Genomic DNA, 26344 nt, shown 5'->3' with positions numbered 1-26344 from the left:
TTATCTCAGAATGAGGAAGACTGTCATAAGTGTGGTGAATCTAGATGCAGTGTGTGGAATAGGAAAGTGGTTTAAAATTGATCATCATTGGAAAATAAATTTTATTCTGTATCCAATGACACCAAACTAAAAACAGCAGAAATTGTGAGGGGAGCGCGTCCACAAACGTTATAGGGCCGCGCCCTCGTGGGTCAACATGTTTCAGCCAACCTGTGTCTACCCAATGACTGTGGCTTTCGTCAGGACCAAAAGGTAACACTACTGCAAAAAATGTGAGTAAGTGATAAGTGAGATAAAAAGGAACGATACAACCTACCAAAGTACCTACTTATCTGTGGATATGTGGCACCGTAGTGATGTAACTTAATCACCGGCAAAAAGTCAGGGATGCACCTACACTCCTGGTTACAACTCAGGGCGTGAGGCAACGCTCTGTCCGTCGTTACCCCGGACCTTCTACCTAGTTGTACCGAGCGTATGAGGACTTCTTTCGTGTTTGAACGTGCTGACATGTCGCTTCTTTTCTTTTGAGAGATTGGTTTAGACCCGGAGAAATTAAAGATCCTAGGTTAAGCAAAGACTAAGAGCCCTAGAGTCCTAAAGTGACAAACAAACATGCGCAGCCACACACGGACACACATACAGATGTGCAAATTCACAGACACATGAGCGTACACATACATGCAGAGACTGGTATTGAAACATCAACATGCTAGTGCAGTTTAAATGATTTTCCCAGTCTTCTATTTGGGGGGTTGAACATTAACCGCATTCTTTCAACTATCTGGTGGTTATGAACGCTGCCATTAAGGGGATATATCTGGAGACCAATTAAACACAAAAGTGCAGAATACTAAACAGTGAGGGTAGTGAGACCAAAAAGGAAAGACACAATATTATTGGGGATCAAAGGCAAGAAGATTGGCTGTTTTCATGTATGGCCTCTTATCCTTGCCATGATGAGTAAACTCCTGAATATATAAATACGTATGTTTTGGCAGACCTTAATGTTGACTCAACCATCATTATACTGTTTAATATTTACGAACAGGACTCTCTGGATGAATGAAAATTACCCAGTGTCACAAAGAGTGTGTCAGTGCCAGCTAGGCATCCTTAATGAGATTGACCACGGCAGATAGCACAGCTGAACAGCATCAGGAAGTGGCCTAGCTAACTGAAACATATATAGCATGAGGCCATCAGCCAAAGATTAGTAGACCAACCATCCAACCATCCTGGCAGAAGGTGATGCAACCAAATTATCTGGCTTGTCAATCGGTGGTGACCACATACATTTCAAGCCACCCGCTCAGGGAAAACAAAGTGGGTGCGAAATCTAATTTGTGATGAAACAATCATTAACCAGGGAACAGACATGCAGATAACCATTAGGCTGTAGCTAATGCAGAATAACAGGAACTAATTGTGAATCTTTCTACGGCTCCAGTAGGTTATAGGGACCACCACAAATTTACTTCATCGTAATGCATGTTCTCCCTCTTGACATAGGGCAATGTAAAGTAATGTAAAAAGGATTTGTAAAGGCTAGCTAATGCTAAAAAGGACATTCTAGGCACTAAGAGGACCGAAAAGGCTGAACAGAAAAAGTGGGGGCTCACTATAATCTTTAAGGGAGTGAATAGAGCAAAGTTTTAAGACCATTCAGAAAACGTAAACGATTTGGTGTGGCTCGCAGAGGCAGTGGAAGTTTGTTCCATAACTTTGCTTCCAACCCTGTAGCACAGCATCCTCCCCTTCAAGTCAGACAAAATTTAAAGGAGATCAAGCGAAAACAGCTAGAAGATCTCAGCAACCTGAAAGGTGAAAACCCCCTAACAGCTTCTGTGGACTGGAAGGTCTAGATTAATGTATGGCTCTGTGAATGTGAGATAGAACCTTAAATTACATTCCGTTCTGAGTATGCAAACAGTGCAGATCTTCAAGCTTTGATGAAATGGAGCAGCGTTTAGAATGACTGAACAAAAGTCTCACTGCCGAATTTTGAAGAAGCTGTAATTTACTAATAAGATTATCGGGATGTCCCAATTAAGGAGAATTAAAGTAATACAGCCTAGACGTGATGAGAAACATGCACTACGGTTTTCCTGGTAGCCTGCACCCACACACTTGCTCCCTCAGCTGCCCCCCCACTCCCGGCTCCCAGAAAACATGCACTTAACTACCACCCAGTAGTACCATGTCTGCAAAATGTGCTCTACATCTATGAAATAAAGAACAAATGTGGGCAAAGGTGCCATGCAGGCGTACATTAGAGTGACATTTACGGTCTATTCGATGCAAGGTTTTGCTGGGACAATCGCCGTTGGGGTGGACTTTCCTTTGGTTGTGTTTTAGTGATCAAATGTGTTTGTGTTAAGATCTAGGGGCCCAATTCACAAAAGTAATCTGAGACAAAATCCTAACTTTACGACTTTTCGTATTCACAGAAGGCATTTAGGAGTACTAAAGTTAGGATTTTGTCTCAGTTAAACTTAAGTTTGGACCTTAAGTTAAATTTAAGACCAAAATTTAAGATTAACTGAGACAAAATCATAACTTTAGTACTCCTAAATGCCTTCTGTGAATACCGAAAGTCGTAAAGTTAGGATTTTGTCTCATATTACTTTTGTGGATCGGGCCCTAAGTCTTTGATTTAAGGTATGCCAATGCAGACTAGCAGCAATTCTGAATTTTATATTATTGGTTGAAACGCCCAAGATAATAATGAAAGTGAAAATGTGGGTCGCCAAAGCTTTTTTATTTCCAAATATAGTGGGTGTCTGGGTTACCCGAGATCAAGTGTATCCAGTGTATACGAAATAACATAACCTGTCCCATGTACAAACTGAAAAAATTTATTGTCAGGAAAACACACACTAAACAATGGCTCTTGATGTAGCAATAATCTTTTTAGTAGCATTCGTCATACACTCACACGTCAACATTGAAATGTTGGAATATTTTGACTTCATAACTGTAGCTGATTTATACGCACATACTGTGCCATTGTACACCATGTTGTTCATAGTGCATAAGATATTTCTGTCTTTAAGAAATGACGTAATTATGAAGTTTGCTTGATAAGATTTGTCATTAAAGTAAACCTTAGCAACTCAGTTAATGTCATTCAAAAACACTTTCACCGAGAGTCAAAGCATATCTGACCTTGCTTGTCTGTTTTGGTTTTGGTTTAACGTTGATTAAAACTCCCAGTTCCTCCATCACTTGTTTTATTTTATGTGGCTCAATTTGACTGTCTTCCTTTGCGTCAAATATTAAGGAGAGTGGCATGCAGTCCTGCAGGGAGAAATGTTTTTTTGATAAAGGTAAGCAAAGCTTAAAGGGCAGCATTAATTGTATTTGCATTTTAAAGCCTACATTTGTGTCTAATATTGCCCATATAAACCACCATAAATGAATGATAAACATTTTTTTTTACAAAACTTGCTATAAAACGTGATATATAGGCATCATTCCATATGTTACACAGCTGTTTTGTACAAGGTGGGGGTCCTTATTACAGAACAAATAGAGTCGGACTGGTTGACAGTCAGTTCACAATAATTTAATTCAAAACACACCATAAAAGTCAAAATAACAAGCAACAGAGACATACAGTTTAAAAGGAGAATGATTAGTCATTAAAGTTTAAAATACAAATAAATGTAGACATTAAATGGGGCATTGAAACTCTAAATTATAACAACATTGTATTAAAACGCCTGAACACCGCTTTTAAAAAGGAACCGATCACTCTACATACAAGTTGGGTTATAAACGTTTGCAAATACATGAGAGCAGATCAGCACCCGGTACATTTGCATTTAAAAAGTAAAGTGCAACAACGTTTGCGAAGAAAATTCATTATATGGGTGGCTACATACTACTGATCCAACCTTTAGGAAAGGACAGAGGATTATGAACAATACACAACCTAAAGAGGCATATTAAAAATTTCCCCCAAGAGTTTAATACAATAGATCAATACATTTCCATTTCAGGTGTGTTTTCTAACATCTATCAAAAAGGATCCAAAGGGATCCTAATAAAGCCTACCTAAGATTATGTACTCTACAATTAGTAGAGTCCTATACTAGAAAAAAACACTTGTTTTTCTAGAGTCCCCTCACTCACCTAGGGTTTCCCCAGGGTGACATGCTTCATCATAGGGGTCCTCCCAGGCATCTACTGTCTGGGGCGTGCTACAACTTGGCGGAATACGCAGGAGCACTTTTTTTATTTTATACTATGTGTAGTGATGTGCTGTGTGGAGTGAAAAGTGAAATAAATCAATAAAAATTACCTGGATAGTGAGCCCTAATTTTATTCTGCTCCTATCCGGTACATGTATAATAAAATGGGGCTAGTAATAGAGAACAGTAACCATTATGTGAAGCTGTCCCTATTTACTTGGTCGACATGTTTCGTGGTTACCCCAACCACTTCATCAGGACTACACAAGGACCAGCCCTGTGTGTACCACTCCGTGCCTTTACGAACGATCAGATAGATTTATACTTTTTGCAACCGATTTGGTTTGCTAAATACATACGATTCCCATGTTACAAGGATTTCTTAGATGCATAGGGTCGAAGTTTTTTTATGGAGGTGTAATTCTACTCCATGGTGTTGCTGGGGCAGGGGGGCTCTAGAAATTTGTCTAGATAGGACCATCAGCCGTTAAATCTAGTAGCTCCCAGGAACACCGCATATTGATGATTGATCATATGCATCTAAGAAATCCTTGTAACATGGGAATCGTATGTATTTAGCAAACCAAATCGGTTGCAAAAAGTATAAATCTATCTGATCGTTCGTAAAGGCACGGAGTGGTACACACAGGGCTGGTCCTTGTGTAGTCCTGATGAAGTGGTTGGGGTAACCACGAAACATGTCGACCAAGTAAATAGGGACAGCTTCACATAATGGTTACTGTTCTCTATTACTAGCCCCATTTTATTATACATGTACCGGATAGGAGCAGAATAAAATTAGGGCTCACTATCCAGGTAATTTTTATTGATTTATTTCACTTTTCACTCCACACAGCACATCACTACACATAGTATAAAATAAAAAAAAGTGCTCCTGCGTATTCCGCCAAGTTGTAGCACGCCCCAGACGGTAGATGCCTGGGAGGACCCCTATGATGAAGCATGTCACCCTGGGGAAACCCTAGGTGAGTGAGGGAACTCTAGAAAAACAAGTGTTTTTTTCTAGTATAGGACTCTACTAATTGTAGAGTACATAATCTTAGGTAGGCTTTATTAGGATCCCTTTGGATCCTTTTTGATAGATATATTGTAACAGGAGGCCTAAACCTACCTTCCTATCCTCCAACTCCCTTTCCTTTATTGTGTTTTCTAGCATACCATAATATCTAATGATTGTTTTTTTTTTTTTTAATTTTAATTTATTTTATTTTAACAGTTTTGTATAGCGCGAACAAGACCCTTGCGGGTATCAGAGCGCTTTACAGGGCACATACATGAGATTGTCAGATACATATAAATACGATAAATTATGCGAATACATTCCTGGTAACTGTTAGCTACTAGCATATATCAACAAGAGTGTATAAGAAAGTTCAGGTGAATCTGGACAAGAAAATCGCCTTCACTTCTTTTTTGAAGAAGGCAGCGGATGGATTCAGTCTTGTTTCTGGTGGCAAGACGTTCCAAATCCTAGGGGCCATTCCTGAGATGGTACGATTGTAAGTTTATTTCTTGAAGAAACGTTGTGGTTTAAGTAGAAGATTATCAGAACTCTTAGTGGTTCTGCTACCACCCAACAGCACTATTTTCTCCGCAAGGTATCTCAGGGTTTTTTGGTGCAATGCCTTATGTGTCATACAGGCGATTTTTAAATGGATTCTGGCCTCAAAAGGTAACCAGTTGAGGGCACGAAGGTCAGGGGAGATGTGGCAGTTTCTTCTGGAGCCTGTGATGAGTCTAGCGGCTGTGTTGATTGAGGCTCTTAGCGGAGCGGTTGTGGATCTGGGAAGGCCGCAGAGAGCGTTACTCCCATAGTCCACTCTGGGAATTACTAGGGTTTGAACTGCCTGTTGGAAGTCATTCGCGGGTATGAATGGCTTCAATTTTCTCAGGGTGTTCATCTGAAAATTGGCTCCTCTAGTTGCAGCGCTGATTGTGTTTCTGCATATTTAGTTTATTATCCAGAGTTATACCAAGGGATTTCGCAGAATCAATGATGAGAGGTTGACCATCGAGTGCGGTTAGGTGCTGCATCCACTCGCGGATCATGACTGTTTGATTGGGGGGAGCGATAAGGAGGAATTCTGTTTTTAGTGTGTTAAGTTTTAGATGGTTCCTTGCCAACCAACACTGTGCTTTTTGGAGCGTAGAGTTAAGGGACTTGATGTCTTCAAGAGAGTTGACCTTCATGTAGAGTTGAGTGTCGTCGGCGTACATGTGCTATTGGATGTTTGAGGAGTTGAGAAGCTCAGTGAGTGGTTCCATAAATAGATTGGGGAGAGGGAAGATCCCTGGGGTACTCCCAAGGTGACTGGGGTGGGGTTAGATAAAGATTGGTTAATCTTGAATCTTTGCGTTCTGTCTTGGAGGAAGGAAGTGAACTAGTTTAACACTGTTCCAGATAAACCCATTCTGTGTTTCAGGAGGTCTAGTAGGTTGCTGTGTTTGACTGTGTCGAAAGCTGAGGATAAGTCCAGTAGGATTAACAAACAGGCTTTATTTTGGTCCAGTACTTGTAGAGCGTCATCTATAATGTGGGTCATGGCTGATTCGGTACTATGCCCAGATCGAAAGCCAGATTGGAATTGATCTAGCAGGTTGAAATAGTCAATGTGGTTACTGAGCTGCATGTGGCCACATTTTTCGAGTAATTTGGCCAGTGTCGAAATGTTGGATATGGGCCATAGTTATTCAGGTCTGACGGGTCAGCTGATACTTTCTTTAGGATGGGGGATACCTGACCCGTTTTGAGGATGTCCGGGATGGTTCCTTCCAAAAGAGAGGTGTTTATAATCCTGGTCCATAGGGGCATTAGCAGTGGCATGAAGGTCTTTAAGTGGGTTGCTGGGAGAGGATCCGTAAAATAATCAGAGGGATTCAAAGCCATGAGCATGTTGACAATAGTTTCTTCGCTGTAGAGGTTGAAGGTGGTCCAGGAGGCGTTGTTCTTGAGGTCGAGCTTTGTAGGACAGTAAAGTGGGATCACTGGTGTGGTCATCGTGGTGATAGTGTGTGGGTGGGTGTGGGATAATAGGTCCTAAAGTAGGTCTGTCTTTAAATTTTCAGTCTTTTGTTGTGAAAAAGGCGGCATTGCGACTGTGTTTTTTGCATTTCGACTGAGTCCCTCTGAAGGCGCCTGGTTTTGAATGTTTCCTTCACCCATGTCCAGTCCTGCCAAGTAATACTGCTAAGGTCAATGAAAAATGTTTGCCTACCTAGTTCTGTACATAAAGTCTTGATGCTTCTGAGCCAAGGACGTTTTAGGCACACATACCTTTTCAAACTAACCTTGATTATAGCTTTATTGAGCGATGTATGGGAATTAGTCCAGATAGAAACCACAACAAAATGGGGGCTAACTTAATGTTATCCTCCAGTTTTTTTTTTTACCCAATTCCTCATGACATGAATAATGGAGACTTCTAGGAGGGACACTCATATCAACAGAATTGATTTTCCTAAACCTGAAGTGAGCCCATAGGGCAGGGTGCATTGTAATTAAAAAGTAGGATATGTGTTTTACATGCCCAGGGAATGAAAAACTCCTACATTAGTTTTTACTATCTCTTCCATTGGATAACCTTGGGTTACCTTATTACATTTATTACATGTTAACTTTTGATTGGGAGCATGTAGAAATGTCATGTTTGCACTCAAACAAATTGTAATTTAAAATCTTTCCTAATGGTAAAGTCGGATTTTAAGTCACAATTCATAAAATGCCAATTTTAGGAAGTTGGCATTTCCTTGTGCTAACCGGTTGGTGCCTGCTGTCAATGTCCTGAATCTCATGACTATAAAAAGCTTGGCTGTTAGGCTTTGTGTATTCCTCCCATACAGTGGGATATATGACGATACAACGAGGGCCATTTCAACGCGGTCTGTTAGATCGCGGTTTTCACTACGCAAGTCGTTACATCGACTTGCGCTGGAGGGGCGCTGGATTTAGGAATAGTGTAAATTACTATTCCAACTCCAGTCTACATACAGTAGGGAAGGTGTTGGAAACAGTAATTTACACTATTCATTAGTCTACAGCGCCCTCCAGTGCCAGTCGATGTATCGACTTGCGTAGTGAAAACCACGATGTAATTGTACCACGTTTAAATGGATGTGTGGTAAATGATGTCTCCCATACAGTGAGACAAAGCAGAGGTAGGCGTTGGCCGAATGGCCCATCCTGCTAGAATGGTTGTGGGTGGAGCCTCGTGTTACAGCAATGACCATTCGCGACACTCTGACTGCTTCTCGCAGCCTCTCCCACCGCAAACAGAATTTTTTATGCCAGACTTGTCACTTTTTCAGCAGTAAAAACAAGATACCTGTATCTAGCCTGCGCTCCATCACGTTTGGCCTGAACATATGACATTCCCTTGGACAAGTATGATCAGATGATCATGAGTGACGCTTTGTGCTTTTAGGCACTATATCTACCTAAAATTGTAAAGTTGTGAAGTTGAATATCACAGGTTCTACCTCTTGTGTTGAATTTTCACTTTATTACTGTTTGGGTGCTGCATAAATACTTTGCACTCTAGCTCCAAGTTAAGAATGACTGTTTTGTGCTAAACTACCAGAGGGTTTAGCACAGTTTTGTGGTTCAACCTGACAAGGGTTGTGGATATTGTCTTAGTGGGGCTCCCACCCCCCTAACCAATAGCCCAAATTCTTACAACACACTCCAGGGCTCTCTGAACAGATAGACGAGGAATAGTATCTCAAAACTTGGTTTGAGTGTTTTCTTCTACAATGTCACTTGTGTTGTGCTCTGGAATAAACTTGAATTAGACACTTGCACTGTAGTAATACATGCATGAATGTGTGTTTATTAGTACAGTTGCTCTGAAATAAGTGTTATTGGGTCACATTTGTTTTCACTGCCAGGGCATAAATATATATATAAATGTGACCCAATAACATATGTTGCCTGTTTACTTAGAATTGTTGACCATCTATGCGAGGAGGCCACAGAGACGTACCAGAAACAATTACGTTTTTAAAACTTAACTGAAAAGAAATTAATAGAATGCTCATTCTATTAAGATTTATTAAATTTAGAACATTAAGGAGCTGATAATACTCTGCCTTAAACACACTTTGATATTTGGCACACCCTAAGAAACAATTGGTTAGGTGATAGTATTTGAGATTCGGTTTATTACTTGCTCTAGTTGCTTAGTTTAAAGTTAAATGGAGAAGCAAACTCAAAGTATTTGTCCATACTGTTGACATTGTGAAGCAAAGGATTAGTCAATGTCCTATTTGCTATACATTTGCCAGACGATGATATATGAACAGTGCTTAATTTGTAAGACTGTCTTAGGTCCCTAAAGCTATAAGAATGGCTTGGGTGACAAGTATTAGTTGTTTTTAAGGCATATTAAATTAATAAACAACTGTTGTTCTGCTCATCTATACATTACCCATGCAGTGCCACCATGTGGCAGCTGTCATAAGTGCCGGTGCTGACATTTAAGTACCGGTGCCCAGCACCGGCAACCAACAACTCAAATTAACCACTGAATATGAGCTTATACGTTATTTGTTATTTTGTGTTAGGGCCCCTGGAATGTGATCTGCAAAGTTGGCAATTACTTTCTGTTTCTTATGTAAAGAATTGGCAGTTTATTGGCGGTCTAGTGACATTTCTGAAAATAGCAAATGGGAAATTATAAGGATCAGTATGTAGTTATCAATATAGAAGGAAGACGATTGAATAGCTGCTAACCAAATTAGCTTGGGTATCACTTTTTAGTTATAAATGTGCGATGGAGAATTAATGTAATCAAGTTAGAGAATATACAGTCCATGAATATGATTATGAGTGGCAGACTTGGTTAACTAATATGTTAGTTTTGGCATGAAATAGTAACTCTACGTAAAAAAAATGTGGACAATTCTAAGAAGGGTACAAGAACTATAGCTACAGATAAGAACAAACGATGTAAAGTAGCAAAACATAGATGGTTGCAAAGACGCAGGGGAGCTTAAAGCAAAGTAGTACAAAATGAAGAGATAGGAGAGAAAAAAAGGTATCAAAAGGGCACTAGGGTGATGCAAGAGAAAAGAGAGGTGAAGGGCAAGTTGAAGTGCAGAACATTAGTGAAGTATAGAGATGGTGGATTGGAAAGTGAAGGAATACCAGTGGGAAGCGGGAAAGTAGAAGATGGAAAGCAGCAATAAACAGAGAAAGCAAGAGGGTGACAGATTGGAGATAAACAAGAATGGATATAGAGATATGGGGGAAAATTAGGAAAAATAGAAACAATGAAGCGATATAGGGCCCTATGGCCAGATGTACCACCCTTACATTTTGTGACTCACAATTTGCGACTCGCAAAATGCAATGTACAACATTGGCACAAACACTGTTAGCGATTCCTAATGGTTATCGCAAATTGCCTGCCTCATTGATATTCATGAGGCAGGTGCTATTTGCGATTCCATTAGGAATTGCTAGCACTCCCAGGGATGGTGGCCTGCTGGGGTCAGCAGACCACCATGTCTGTGACTGCTTTTTCAATAAAGCAGTTTTTTTTTTAATGCAGACCATTTTTTTAATAGGAAAACGGGATGCATTTAATATAAAAAAAGAAATTTTTTGTTTCATTTTTTAAGAGTAGGCAGTGGTCCCTGGGACAACTGCTTACCACATATTTTGTCCACGTAATTCTGGACTCAATATTAAGGCGGAATACCCTTATGCACATTTCATATCTTTTTGAAATCTTCAGAGTAGAATATTCAAACCATTTCAGGTTGATAGTGCTAATGTGTGGTTGTTTTATGTCAATATCCCCAGCCAAACTGAGAACTATGCTGCCTGAACCTGCAATACTGTATCAAAAATTTAACTGTTACTTGTTTGCACTCTAATATAATACTCAAATCACTGATAACATTTTTGCGTTGAAGATTTAGCAAATTACTATGTATATTTTTAGATATTTTCATTTGCTACCTTTCTTTACCGCTGTTCCCAAGCATGAGTATGAATGTGTGTTACCTCTTAAAAGCATCAGAGGTGCTTATAGCATTGATGCCAACCCTCCCGATTCAGGTGGGAGACTACCGATTACAAAGCTAGACAACCGCCTCCCAATTTCTGCATACAAAAACCCGATTCCTCGGCGGGCTACAGATGGCAGGGGTTGGTCTTGTGTGACTTGGATTAGGCACTGCCAGTTACTTGCTCATGCAAGCAAGTGCACAACATTTTTGTCACACTTTCTCTGCCTGCCATAGTGATTTTTCTGTGCTCCTGACAGGTATGGAATAAACTCCAATAGACACGATGCATGCAGCAATAGAAGTCAATGGGAGAAATACACTTTCCTCTTCCAAAATGTTGGCATGTATGTAATAGAAGCATCATTAAAATGGATTCTGTGAGACATATCAGTTAATATGTTATTGTTATTCAATGTTTATTGCATTGTTGGATGCTGATGTTAAAAACAGACAGAATAAATCCAATCTTGTTTTATTTACCTTTTCACTACTTACCAAGAGCTGCTGTTTGGCCATGTAGACCGCGTCAATGGTTCCCTGCATAAGCAGTGTTGTTTTTGGCTGCAAGTAACTTGGATCTGGAAATATGACTTGGGCTTGCGTTGCCTGCATGATATTCAGAATATGAGCTCCATTTTGGCCAATCAAAAAAAGATGCTGCTGCAGGGTAATATCCAGCTGTGTGCTCACTATCACATTGAGGTCTGGGCCAACAAGAAGTTCAATAAGAAGAAGAGTAGCTTTCTGAAAAAAAACGCACGTTTTGTTTTAGCTTGCCTACTTCAAACCTCGTTATAATTTCCCCAGAAATGGGGTCGTATAAATGTAACTGGTAAATAAGAACATATCCACATGGGTAATTACTGGATACTGCATTACCACCATATATTGCTTTCTGCTCTTCAGAGTGCGGCATAAAGTCGTATTAATTCAATATACATTAAAAACAACTAATACCTGCTCCAAAGCCATTCTTAGAGCTGTGGGGGCCTCCAACAGTCTGAATTGTCACACTTGTAGGAGTGTGACAGTTAGTAGTTGTGATGGTACTGTCATTGGCAGCACTACCACTGGCAATGGGTGGTGCAAGCTGAAGTGGCATCCTGACGTGGACCCAGGCACTTACGTTTTCTACAACTAAGCACTGGGTGAAAGTAGTATTGGAAAGGGTGTTGTATTATAACACCACTTGTAACACACGTCCTAGAATGAGGGCATTTTCCAAGAAAATTCTCTGGTGTAAAATGCTGTAAAGTTTTCCTTTAATTTGAAACCAACCTTCAGTGCAGCACAGTTCCCTTGAATCCCCTTCACAGAGCAGACAGTAGTCAAGAACTTCGAATGTTGCTTGAATGACACAGTGACCTGGAAGGACTGGCTTATGTGCTGGAATATTGGAGCATTCACATCCGGTGCGGACTGAGGAGCCCTCGTCACTGGGATCTCAAACATGAGAGTAACCGGCTGAAGCTCCTGGCAATGACAAAGAAAGAAACCTTTTAAGCAATAAAAGGGGTAGATTTCATGTGAGATGCCTCGCACTCTAAATTTAATATGAAAGATGCATTCATAGAGTTCTCTGAATATATGTTGAATTGTTAGGTTTTTCATTACCCTTATTTGTCTCCTGGCAGACTCAACACTCGAGGCCACTCCTGCGATTGAGACCTGGCAAAAAAACATACGATTATTAAAGCCATTGAAATAACTAAGTAAATATTGCTCCGCACAAAACATGATTACAACTTACAAAGAAACATTACTTCTGACGTCCCTACTTTCTATTTCAGAAATATTGTGCTGCAGACCTGCCAACTCACATGGTGTCACTGTGTGTCACACAATATCAGCTCCTTTCACTCAAGGGTGAAGAGCATATCACACAGTTGCAGCTAAACGGGATGGAAATCACTGCACAAAGTGGGTTTCCAGCTCCTCTTTGGAGGTGTGAAAACATTTCAGGTCATTGGCAGCAGCCTCAGCAAGCTTTGTGTTTTTGGGGCTTTTTTTGAGGGACGAGGTCGGTGGGGTGTGCTGGCTGGACTGCTTCTTAAATAGCTTTCTGCATAAGACCACGCCCCCTCCAAGACCCCACCATCTACTCACACGGAAAAATATTTTTTATGTTAGCAGGTCTGATGCTACTACACAGCAAAACACAGCTCATGTATCTACACAAAGGACCTCATTTAGGGGATAATTATGAGTAGACTCGCGAGGGCACAGCAGCAGCGGTCCACCGACCGCCCTATCACAACTAGGGCAGTCGGGCTGCCACAATTGCCAGATCCCTGGCGATGGCGCGGCGGTCTTGAGGCCGCAATATGCTTGGCAGGACAAGCATATTACGGGTTTCCCCTCTGCTGCGGTTTTCGTGGCGGTTACAGCTCCAAGAAAACCGTGGCAGAGAGGAAACTAAGGGGACCCTACAAGGAACTCTGTTGCCTCTGGGCCTGGGCATGCATGCAAGGGGGCACATGTTGTGCCCCCCTGTGTGCATGCACTCCAGTAACAGCATGGCATGGACTGCAGCAGTCCATGTGGTGCAGATACAGATTTTGATATTCCCATTGCAGTGCCTATTTCATAGGCACCGCCGTGGGCACGCCAAAGAACCATCTTCCAAACTAGGAGAAAACTCCTAATCTGGCAGGCGGTTCAACCATGGGTTAGGCGGTGCAGGCGATCCCGCTCCTGCACCGCCAAAATTGTAATCAGCCCTAAAAGGTTAGTGGGGCAAACCACAGTGGCTCCCACCATACACAGAGTTTGCCTATCTCATTTAGATTTCTTTGCCTTTGGAAATCTTTGACCGTTGGCCCATCTGCCACTGGACTTTAAGCCGTTGTACTTCAGAAGATCTGTTCTATTTAGAGAGATACTTCAGCTGAATGGAAGGATTGTTCTTATGAAATAAATTAGATATATTACATATGTCCCATCATATCAAAAGCACTTACTTACAGAAAATGCAAATTGGAGTCCCAGTCGGACATTGATTCATGGACCAAGATGTTAATACATGTGGATAAGAACAATGCAATAAAAAGAGACATCAATAAGATCAAGCATCATGGGAGTGCTTATTGTGCATATAGATTATTACTCAGGCATTAGCCCATTTTTCTGAATGTGCACATGAGTGTGTGTAATTATGCAATGATGATATACGTTCACTATCTTAGCTTCAATGTTTTAGGCAATGTAATATTTGAGAAACTTGCAGACCGTTATGAAATATGTTATGATATACATTGATAAAATATTTACACTGTTATTCTACATTAAGAGATGGATATGGAATAGAATGGGTATCAGTAGGAATAGCCTAATATCTAGTAATGAACATTTTGGAATAACATGGAAACTTTTGATATGTAAGAATAACTAATTTACAGTCTCCTTAGTGAGCTGAATTCTCACATCAAGATACTTTTCTGATGCAAGAATGATTTTTGACCTGTAAAATGGTCATCTTCGGCTCCAATCAAGAATATTCTGGTTGCGGCGGATTCTGATTTATATCATTTTCATTTTTACCTTATAGTCTAGCTAAAATGGAGTGTTACGCTAAAACGCGTAGGCTGTTAACATAAATTGTGACAACAGAAACGTTTTTATTTGAAATATAAAGATGTGACATTAGAAATCACTTCAAGTAGAAAATGATGCTTTAATTCTTTGACTTTGTGTATGTGCCGTACAAAAAGAAAACTTCTCAAACTTTAAGCCTGTCTCAAAACAGGTATATGTTTTTGGTGCTTATCTCTGACTACCAATGTTAGTAAGTAGGGATTTACATCAAAATCAGTGATGGCTGGTTGGGAATTGGGGTGGCTGGGCATGGGGGCAGTGAGACAAAAGACAAATAAAAAAAGAAAACGTACCTTTTGCTAGCAGCCGTCTCTCCCCTGCGGTCCCTTCACATGCCACCTTCTTCTCTGCTTCAACACAGGCTCCCTCCCGTAAGCCAATCACAACGCTGCAATGCAGCATTGTGATTGGTCTGAGCACTGTGGTTCAGCCATCAGACAGGGAATGGGAGGCTGGGCATTTTCCTCACCAGGCTCTGTAATGCAGTCTTGTGGGGAACATGCAAAGTGCGCATGACTGTTCAGCCGGCCCAAGAGGACCGGCCAAGCTGTCATGCACACTTGGAGTGTGCAAACCACTCCTGCCTCTGTAACTCCAGCCCCGCTCCTCCTTAACCCACCCTGTAGTGAAAAATTAAATGACAATAACAAGGTTATTATCATTTTATTATTCCGCTACACTGCTCTTAAAGCAGTAGGGCGACGCTTCTCTGCCTTAGCGGAGGAGCCGCTACTGATCAAAATCCAGGAGTGGTTGAATGAGAACGTCCAGATACCACCCATGGAACGCCCCTTTGACCCAAAGTAGATCTGCGTAGTGCATAGCACTACTTTGCGTTATTTTCTAATGTAAATTAGGATTTGCTTTAGAAAATGAATCCCAACACAACATTCTGCATTGGGTTTGTATTACATCTGTGTTGCAACCTTGGCACCAAGTGTTGATATGTTTCCCCTTGGCTTTTTTGTCTAACTTTCATGTGTTTTCCAGTTCTTTTTTTTATAAAGTAGATTGCATGTGAAAAAGTACAAAAAAGATGCACTCTTCTCAGTTTGGAGACATTATCCTCCCCATTTGTGACGTGGAGGCCAAAAGGCCGTTTGTAAACCTATGGCACAACACGCACCCAAGCAGTTGTGCCCTCACGCCAGCAAGGATTTTTCAAACACTGGGTCAGCCAATTCACTGCTCTAACTCCATTCCTATACTCTTTTGGAGGAAAGGGCAATTTTCATCAAAATAGCCCTGGGGCTTATTTAATATTCCCTCTCAAATGCTGTAATATTTTAGGGTAAGCTGAGCATTCCGTGAATATTGTAAAACAGAACAGAAATGCTGTAATTGATCCTATCAGCGAATATCAGTGCATGCCAACCCAAGACCAGCACAAGGACACAAATTAGAAATATGACTAAACATTCACATGTAATTAAATCATCTTGTTGTGCTTAGCTTGTCAGAAATAGTTATCAATATACTTACTGCCAGGGCAATTGATTGTGAGAACATTTTTGACAGTACTGCAATAACAGAGCTGCTGTATGATTGCGTAGAATGCAGTCAGAAAACCAGTTCTGAACAGGCTGCACTGGTTTGCCAAAAGGGGGCAAGGCCAGTGTTTGTATAGAGTCTAGAATGCTACTGCACCTGACTGTCTAAAAAGTAATTCACACCTATTTGTCTATTCAGTGACTTAGGATCTGATTTAGAGTTCGGCAGGCAGGTTACTCCGTGACAAATTTGATGGATATCCTATCTGCCGTATTACAAGTGCATTATATTCAATGGCACTTGGAATAAGGCGGCGGGAAATCTGTCACGCCAAACTCTAAATCAGACCACAGGTATGCTCATAAGAAGTGGTCTTGGGTTCTTCACTTCTTGTAAAATCAGAATGCGAGCAGTTGAGATCAAAGTAGCAAGATAGATTTTGAGAAAATTCCAGGTCTACTTTATTTCCAAAAAGCTGCAAACACTTGGCTTTTCAGAAGTAATGTACTTATTAATATACCCTATTCTCTGATTCCTAGGCTCTAAAAATCCCCTTTGGAAGGTCGCATGACATCATATTGAGTTTGACAATATCGACCTGCAAAACTATTACTTCTATAATCCCGTAGTGGTTATTTTTTTGTCACATGATATATATATAGCATGGTAATACTGCATGTATATACTGTTTGGACATTCAATATAAATACAAAACTATCTACTTCTCCCCACCTGAGTTCAATACACACCTGGTTGCTTTTTTCCACATTGTTGTTGTTTCTGTTTGAGTCAGGAAAGTGGATATGGCAGCCCGTGTCCTCCATGACTCGCTTGATGTTATTTCCGCCCTTTCCAATGACGTGTGAATGTTCCGTATGTGGTACATCCATTTTGAGTGTAACTTTGTTAACCTGAAAGAAAACGCTCAATTAAAAATGTCGTTTCCTTTAGGCACAATAAACATTTTACTACTTCAATCCTTGCTGGAATTTTCAAAGTGAATGAAATGCGCAACAGGACTGGAGCAAATGTCCATTAACACACATATATTTTTAACACTTGTACTTTATTTTTTTAAACAATGTATTCAGTAGTATAACATGTTCAGGTTAGTTGGGAAAACATAAAACTAAAATAATGTTTAAAAAAAACTTTACAGCATCATGTATCTTTTTGTGCTGTGGAAATTGATCAGGTTGGAGCCAACAAAATCTAGCTAAAAGTGGAAGAATAGTAAATTAAACATGAAGTCCAATAAATTGTATATTTTTAAATGCATAGTTTTAGTTGCTAAATGTCACCTCACCTACGCAAATATTCAATATTGATGTATGCATTTGCAATCCACACAGGAAACGAGAAGTCCTGCCAAGCCCAGCCAGGAAGGAGAACTATTCCTTGCATGCTGCCAAAGTAGGTAAGTGCTTTACAAACTAGCATTAAAGCAGAAGATAATATAAAGCATTTATCTGCGGGAATATCTGAGCAAGCATTCTACTCAATTAATTTACTCTGAATGGTCCTTCCTTTAAATTAATTACATGCTAATCACAACCTGAGTCGCTCAAGGACATGAGGTCACCCAGCCGCTGTGCAGGAGGAAAAGTTAACAACAGCTGTTTGCATCGCCTGGGAAGGGTTGTCACCTATATAGTGATTGGTGAAACTGCTTTGCCCCTCGTTATACACATTTTGCAGGAAAACCTGTGTGATCCCCTAGTTGCCTCCAAGAAAATCAGGGGGCCTCAGTGCCATCCTCTGGACTGTGGAAATCAGGGAGGTAAGTGGTTCAAATCCCACTCTTGTGCCTTGCCCATCGAATCCATGCCCCTGGATCAGTGGGCAACTCTGGTGCTAGAAATATCCAACAATAATTGGTGCTTCAAGAGTTTCAGGGCTTGGACCCCCAACCCATCTCCTGGAGCACCACCGAGAGCAGCAAACATATTAAATTACAGAGACCGCATGCTGCAATGGGCTCAGAAGAATGACAATCCCAGGTTTGAGTGTCGAACCACTAGAATCTCCCTGGATTATACAAACAGTCCAGATCCAGCGAACATCTTTCTTAACTGTGAAAAAAAAATTGAACACTGAATATTAGGTATGTGTTACTGTTTACGGCAAAGCTATTTGTGGTTCAAGGAGAGCAGATACATTTTCCCACAAGGCAAGAGGATGTTTGGTACTGGTTGGAGAGTGGACATAGAACGGCCGTCCCTTGGACATGAAGTGATAGGCTAGCAGAGTAGGGATTGGACCAAACCAAGCGGACCAACAGAGAGACGGAGGTGGGGTATGACATAGATCCGGCGCAGTCCCTACATTACTGTTCAGCTGAATGGCACTTGGAAATTGTGGAACGCTGTAGGTTGACGTCCCGGGAGACGGCTTATAGGTTCACCCCTGATGAGACACTGAACGGCACTTACACATGAACCAGTCATGGGCCTGGCAGGAAGAAAACCTGAGCAGCCAGGCAAAGCTTTTTTTGGCACAGACTGCTAATTGTACACATAGGTCTTAGGCCCACAGATTTTATAGTATTTTCTGTAAGGTACATTACTGCTGGGTTAGTTGAGGGATACACCCAGAGTTACGTACTGAATTGAGGAAGGGTAGTCTGATCAACTCCAAGGCTAGGGGGTTGTGCTATTTTGGGACGTGCAGGGGAGTTAATGCAGACTTACAAACACAGTATCAGATTATGTGCAAGATATTGGGACTGTAACAAAGAATTTTGGTTAAGATAAAGAGTGTCGCTTTTGGTAAGAGAGGCTGAGGAGTTCAGTGCTTCACAACTGGATTAGAGTTCAATTGGTCTCACAGGACATGGCAGTGACTCAATATTTAGGTTCACTCGGTTCTATAAAAATCAGAGGTTGCATTATGAAATGTTGAGAAGATGGGAGGTAGATATCTCACTTGTAGTTCCTATGGGTAAATATCAAGGTCACATGGGTCAGGGAGGGAGAGGAGGAGGGATAGAGGATTTTGGATTTTGAATTCTTTCTAGCTTTATATCATCATGATTTAAATTACTGGGCAATGTAGATGCAAGTGGGGGGTCTACAGGGAATCTCTTCGAGACACAGTTTATAAATGAAAACGACAGACAAATGTAGTGGAAAATGTAGAGGAAATATCTTGAAATGTTAGGGGCCTACATGATTATACCAATATATACAGACTACACACCTACCTTAGGTACCATGACAGGACAGGCACTCCCACAGGAAACCAACCTGGTGGATAGAGTAGCAGATAAAGTACAGAAAAAATGGAGAGGGCAGTTGTACTCCTCCCCATACTCAACATACACACAGGGGTTTCCATTTGGATAGTTCCTGGGGTACCATTCAATTACTGAGAGGCCCATGCTGATGTTGCTTGTAGATATATATTAGTATACGGGCTGCTAGATGAGACAGAAATATGACTGGTAAATATATGTTCACCCAAATATTATGGCAAAGCTTACTTTTGATGGTATTAGATGTTTTAGCACCATTTGTACAGATCCCCTTTAATTGTGTGGGCGATTATGACTGTATAGTAGGCGGAGATGTACACAGGTCACTTACAAGGCACCATACTAAGTCAGGCATGAAGGGGGCACTTAACAAGTAATGAGTCGAGTGTACTGTATAGGCACCTGGAGATCACTACAAACCATTCAAAAATAATTCACATTCTACTCTCTCGTCCACAATACGTACAGTAAATTGGATAAGGTACGAATAGTATGTTCGTTGGGAGGGAATATGCACCTGGGCAGGTTCCTTTCGGATCACCCACCTCTGTGGCTCACCTATACTTGGGCCCATTGTGATCCGGCTGTTCCCATTTGGCACTTCAGCTCAGAAGCCCTCAAGGACACTACCTTTCATGCAGATATTAGATCTATAATCAATGGATGGGAAAATGAATGGGATGCACTTAAAGTCATCCTGAGGGGTAGTTCCTTAGTAAAATATATAGTACAAGATGCCAATTGAAAAGGGATATAACATATTAGGAGGAGCGCGTGACTCCCTTGCAGGGGACAAATCATGGAGACCGACACACTAGCAGGGACTTGCTTTAGGTAAAACGGAAACTCTGGGACATATGGGACACATTAGATAAGTTTAAGGTTTACTCTTCTGGAGAATAAGCAGAAATTGTACAAGGACAGTGACAGGCCATGGCGGTTCATTGCCAGGATTTTAAAAAGGGAAACACACACACCCATGATTATGGCAGTTAGAGGGAGAGATGGCCTGATGGCTATGATACATGTAACTCCCAAGTTCAGCAGGGGGATAACACTTCTGGACGGCAGGTGCTTAAAATGTAAACGAAAGACTGTCAGTGCCCAAAGCTCTGCTCAGAAGCCCATGGCCAATGCATTTTAAACATCTGTGCAATGAATACTAAAGCTAGTAGCATTATATCCACCACCACACACTCCCTATGCCTTTATGGCACTCTTGCTGGTTGCTGCTGTCTCACTGCGTGTTGTTATTTCTGTCTTTCTCTTTCTCTTCCTCCATCTTTCTGATTTGTGTCTTTTTCCTTCTCTTGCCCTTGGACTTTATCTGAGGCAGAATAATAAGTGCCAGTCCCTAAAAATAAGTGCCAGTGGCCCCCACTGGAAACAACTGCCTCAAACTAAGCAATGAGCACAACATTACAAAAGAAGATTTGTTATTGGCCATCTGTAGGATGCTCAGAAATAGGGCGCCAGGAATGGATAGGTTCCTTCGGGAAATCTTTCAAGTACATAATTCATTGGTCTCGGACCTCCTGCTGGAAGACTTTTAGGAAGCAAAAAGCCTGGGAAGACTCTTGCAGACAAAGCAAGAGGTGACCATAGGAATTTTACCAAAACATGATAGGGATCAGACACAGGCGGGTTCCTATAGACTGCTGTCTATGTCTAATGTGGATGCAAGGTGTTATCAAAAACGAAAGTCACTACATTAAATAAGGTGATTAGCTCATTAGTTCATGATGACCAACATGGGTTTACTCCCCTGAGGAGTGCTTTCACGAACATTCGGAGGCTTAACCATATTTTACACACGGTCCAGGACTCGGATATTGAAGTTGGAGTAGTTACCTTAGATATCCAAAAGGCTTTAAAAAACCTAGATTGGGATAGCATGTGAGCAGTACTTAAAAAGATGAGGTTTGGTCCCAATTTACAGAGTTGGATCTCTGTAGGACCCCCAGCCAGTGGGAGATCTGAAGGATACATTTCAGACAGATGGAATATTGAAAGGGGAACCAGACAGGGTTGACTGCTTTCTCCTGTCCTGTTTGCCCTAGCAATGGAGCTATTAACAGCTCATTTGCGTGCCTTAATGTGAGAATGGTGTATATGGGAGGGAGCTGTAGAACATGTCTCATTATATGCAGATGATGCACTTATATACCTGCAGCAGCCGTTAATATCTGTACCTCAGTTGTTAGTTGAATTGTAGGAGTTCGGTAAAGCCACAGGCCTGCATAATAATAGGAAAACGTCACTGTTTTTTCCAGTGGGAGACGGGGCTGGAAAGGCACGCTCCGGAGACACTTCCTGATGTTGTGTTGAGGTGGGAGCTTGAGCAGTTTTGTTACTTAGTGACAGGGGTGACACACACCACTGACAAACAATATGCTTATAAAGTATAGAGTACTGGAAGGCGTGAAGGCTTCTGTTGGATTCTGGAACAGACTCCCATTGTCGGTTATGGGCAGGATTACTATAGCAAAAACTATATTATTTTTCTGATGCTTATAAGTTTGCAGACCTCTCAATGCCTGATACATAGGCCTACTTTCAGAGAAATAGGTAGCCTCCTGATTTCTCTTATATGGGGAGCCAAAAGGAGCAGAGTGGGCTTAGAAGTCTTGAAGCTGGACACCATAGATGGTCCTTGGACTTCCTGACTTAGAGTTGAACTATCTGTCGGCACAGCTACATCATGCCACTGGTGTGCTGAAGGGCATACATGGGAAAATAAGTTACTGTCAGGAGTCATTGGGGCAGCATATTTACTAGAGAGCCTAATAGCAGGTGCCTGTCAAGGGAAACATTGCCCTTATATGAAGTGAGTGTATCACAGACCACATAAGCGACCATGTGAAAATAAAATTGAAATAAGTAGCACATTAACTGATGCCAACTTTATTATTCACTTGTGCACTTATTCAAGTTAAAACCGGTTGCCATTTATGCATACCGCTTCATACTGAGCCGACATGTTTCATTGCCATTACAAGTTTAAGGCAATTTCATCAGGGCTGTGAGGTCGTCTAGCACCAGTACTGGACACTGAATTTTTTCTTTTACTGGGACATAACCGAGCCAACGTCCTTCATACCAGCTCTTCTCTTATTTCACTCATTAGACAGAACTCCATCCGTGAGTCTTCTCAATGATTACACTCTGTGAATAAGTGCACAAGCGAATAATAAAGTTGGCATCAGTTAATGTGCTACTTATTTCAATTTTATTTTCACATGGTCGCTTATGTGGTCTGTGATACACTCATTCACTCTTTCTTAGCACCATTTTCGTTTGTTTTTGGAAACTTATCTTATTCTTTAAGGCAAAATGGCTACCAATGTTGAAACAAGTGAGCATTGCTGGTGAGTACCAATCAGCAAGCTCTACTGGTGGTGCGCACGTGAGGTGCCATCTTGCCTCTTCACCATTTTTTCAGAATCTTTATAGAGATTGAGGTGTTTTGTTTTCGATACATCATTCACAGTAGTACCCCTGTATGATGGCCGAGGATACTGCAGTTCAGTGACTGTCAGTTGTGAAAATAGAAAAAAAAATTTTTTTTAAATTAAAGGCATTAAAATGGGAGGGCACTACTCGGAATGTAAATGAGGGGTGTATATGGAGGATAAAGCTATGGAATCCTTAACCCCACTTATATAATTTTCCTAAAAGGATGTGCCTTGATGATCAGGTCTTGTTATATTGATAATGTATTGCGTCGTACCTACCTATCACTTACTAGGTAGCGTCGGGTTTATCTGACTAGATCGGTTTCCGGCACAATTTAAAACTGTATCAAGGTGGAGCAATACTGGGCAGTACTAGTTCAATATCTGAGGGTGGTGTCAGTTATTAGAATAGAGGCAACAGTTAATCTTTGCCTTTTGGACATTATTCCCCATCACAAGGCCAAGAAGATTAATTATTGATTTGTTTTATTGGGATTATTGTTAGCAAAACAATGAACTGCTATCAGATGGCTTTCCAGGAAGGGCCCCTCCCTTTCAAGAATGAACAAGAAATGTCTGAGTGGGCACTCGCTGAGGAGAGGCGCATAAGAGAGATTGGGTGATTCGAGTGAACGGGCATCAGAACAACCGCTAATCCTTCAGTGGTAGCCCTAAGGGCAATTGGACTCCTGCATTTCAAGCCCCTAATGCAGGGCACAGGACACTGTCCCTGCACCTCTTGACACTCCCCGCCCTCCTTATGAGTGACCAGTTGGTTAGCAGGCTTTTGAGTGGGCACTCTGTGGGGTGCTTGGGAGATGGGTCTCTGGGCAATTCAGTGGTTACAGAGATGTTTCAAAGGAAGCATAGTGAAAGCTAGTAAAGCCCTTTTTTACAGTAGTAGAGACATCAGTACTGACACTCAAAAATGTGATATCTTTGAAGAGCAGGAACCAAAGCTGGTGGTTGCCGAGTGGTAGAAAGAGAAATGCTGAGATCATGTGTGTGCTTTTGGGTACTGAGACAGATTACCGTGTCCTCGGACTACAGACTAAAGAACCGCAAACCCAGTCTATTGAAGAACACACTGCAAACTCAGACGCTGAGGGAACTATAGCACTTACTCCTTAGCTGTTATGATAACATTAGGGGTAAGATCTCTGGCTCTTAATGGCCACACAGTTTTGTTTTTCTTTGTACAACCTTTTTATGTATAATATTTTGTCATATCTGTATAAAAACACTTTCCTTTTTACAAAGTAAATCACTGTGGTAACCTGATAGAGTGGTATTATTGTGTTTTGAAGTATTCTTAGTATGTAACTTACACTAACATTTAGCAAGCCCTGGAGTTCTCCGTTTGGTTATTTGGTTTCGGGTACAATAGTACATTGGACAAAGGACGCCAATGGTAAGTGACTCCAATAGTTAAAATCGAGCCCCATGAACCTACAATTTGCCTGGGAGCACCCAGATGACGTCCCACAACAGTGTTATGGTTCTCAGATATTGAAACAGAAGGTTTAGCAAAAATGGTAATGTTGCCTAAGTGGCTTCATTTAATACAGCGCACAATGAGTCACATACCAGCAGATATGCGTAGAAATGTATCCGTTGCTGGTGAAATTAGTATAGGCTGGAAGGCATAGCAGTGTAAGACTGAAGTTTGAGAAGCACAGCTGCACCGTGCAGTAGGGTGACCTGCAGAGGGACCAAACATCCAACACAAGCTGATAGAAGGAACATATAGGGCACCTTTTTGGGAGGGTGGAGATCTGCTGAAAGGCTTGTACTTGATTAGACTTATGCGCCTGGTTAGCTGTACTGGTGTTAAGAAGAAATGCCTTTGTGTAGCACACTGCCTGTGCTGGTCATGCCATTGTATGAAATGCTGCTGTTTAAGAAAATTAGTAAAGATAATACTGCAGTTAGAAGTATCAGAATAGAAGACAAAGGGAGACCTGTTCACCAGTTGCAAATTCCCTGAATTAAAGGAAGAGCGGTCACAGTTCAGAGAATAGGCTGGATAGCTTTTGCCTTATGCAAGGCTGATTAAGAAAACACTTTCACAGGGACTGTTAGATGAATATTAGTAAAATCTGTATCAAGGCAAGACTTTACATAGTTCAGTGTACATGTAAGTAGATAGCATATTTGATCCCCAGAGTGCTCACAAAAGCCTGCCTAGAATGCTCATCGCCATGTCCTTGATGTAAGGCAAAAGGGGCCATTTTCGTTTCCATTTAACATGGCTATGGCCTGAAATATAGGAAAACTGAAAGACAATAGTGGTTAGGCTGCACGGCAGGAGAGCACAGAGCAGATTCAGTATCACTGCAGCCCTAATCTACAGAGTGAGGCCTACTTGATTTGATTGTGATTACCTGGTCCATAAGTAAGAGAAGCTAGAGCCTACCCCTACCTGTGGCCCCATTCACTGCTACTCCTGCAAGCTCGCTGTTTTCTTCAGGGGGCCTCCCCATGGTTCTGGGAGGTGCCATTGTGATGCTCAGGGGCCCTGACACCGCTGCATGATGAATGTTGAGATACACAAGTGACAGTTGAGCATGGGCTGAGCAGCAGGCAGGCTGTTCCTGGTGGGGCTACTCTTCACTACTTAACTACCTGTTGGCTGGAACTATTCAACATGTTACCTGCTTGAATAAATCATCTTTAATTACATCCTTCCTGCGTGGACCTCCCTACTATACACTACACAATGCTACAGAGCCTCCCTCCATTCTGCCCTGCCCCAGCCCAGAGTGGCAGTTGGGGTGCTAATTATAGGATGATACAAGGCGTTTCCCTGGGGAGTACTCCCGCTGCCACAAGTGATTAACATGGGTGGCCCTGTGAGTCAGACCTTGGTGACTGCGTGCTGGAGAGGAGAGTCGGCAAGGGCAGGAACACGTGCAGTAAGGACAGTCATGCTGCATCCTGGGACAACAGCTTGGGCTACCTGACCCATTAAATTCCTGCCCCACTATAGACACAGTGAGTGAATGTTGAAGGGGAAGTTGATGCGCCAACTTCTCTTTACAGACATTGTCCTGTGGAAAACGCTGAGAAGGCATTCAATGGCGTGAGTGGGAGTTCCTATTTTGCACCATGGTAAGGATGGGTATAGGCCCGACTACTCGGCTAAAAAGAAATGGCTGTATGTGATTGCTACCACCCAAAATAGACTGTGGGAGGCCATGATCCGAGGGATGCGACGGGGTTGCCCGCTGTCCCCACTCCTGTTTCTTATTGCCCTGGAATAGCTGGCAGCAGCCATATGGCAAAAACATACATTAAGGGCATCAACTCCAAGGCTGGCCGGT

The 26344-nt window shown here is 41.6% G+C and overlaps 1 protein-coding gene across 1 annotated transcript in view; it reads right to left on the bottom strand.

Annotated features, from left to right (window-relative positions):
* LOC146810960 (protein bicaudal C homolog 1-A-like) overlaps positions 1-26344 on the bottom strand; it is a 273354-nt gene that overhangs the window by 153000 nt on the left and 94010 nt on the right. Inside the window, exons 5-9 of the mRNA XM_085618020.1 lie at positions 17063-17224; positions 12843-12896; positions 12507-12701; positions 11724-11972; positions 3169-3300 (exon numbers count right to left, since the gene is read on the bottom strand). Coding sequence (XP_085474146.1) covers positions 3169-3300; positions 11724-11972; positions 12507-12701; positions 12843-12896; positions 17063-17224 — 792 coding nt within the window. The remainder of the gene's footprint in view (positions 1-3168; positions 3301-11723; positions 11973-12506; positions 12702-12842; positions 12897-17062; positions 17225-26344) is intronic.

Source organism: Triturus cristatus, chromosome 7, assembly GCF_964204655.1.
Source record: "Triturus cristatus chromosome 7, aTriCri1.1, whole genome shotgun sequence".
Lineage (NCBI taxonomy): Eukaryota > Metazoa > Chordata > Amphibia > Caudata > Salamandridae > Triturus > Triturus cristatus.
This window is presented reverse-complemented; position numbering and strand designations above follow the sequence as displayed.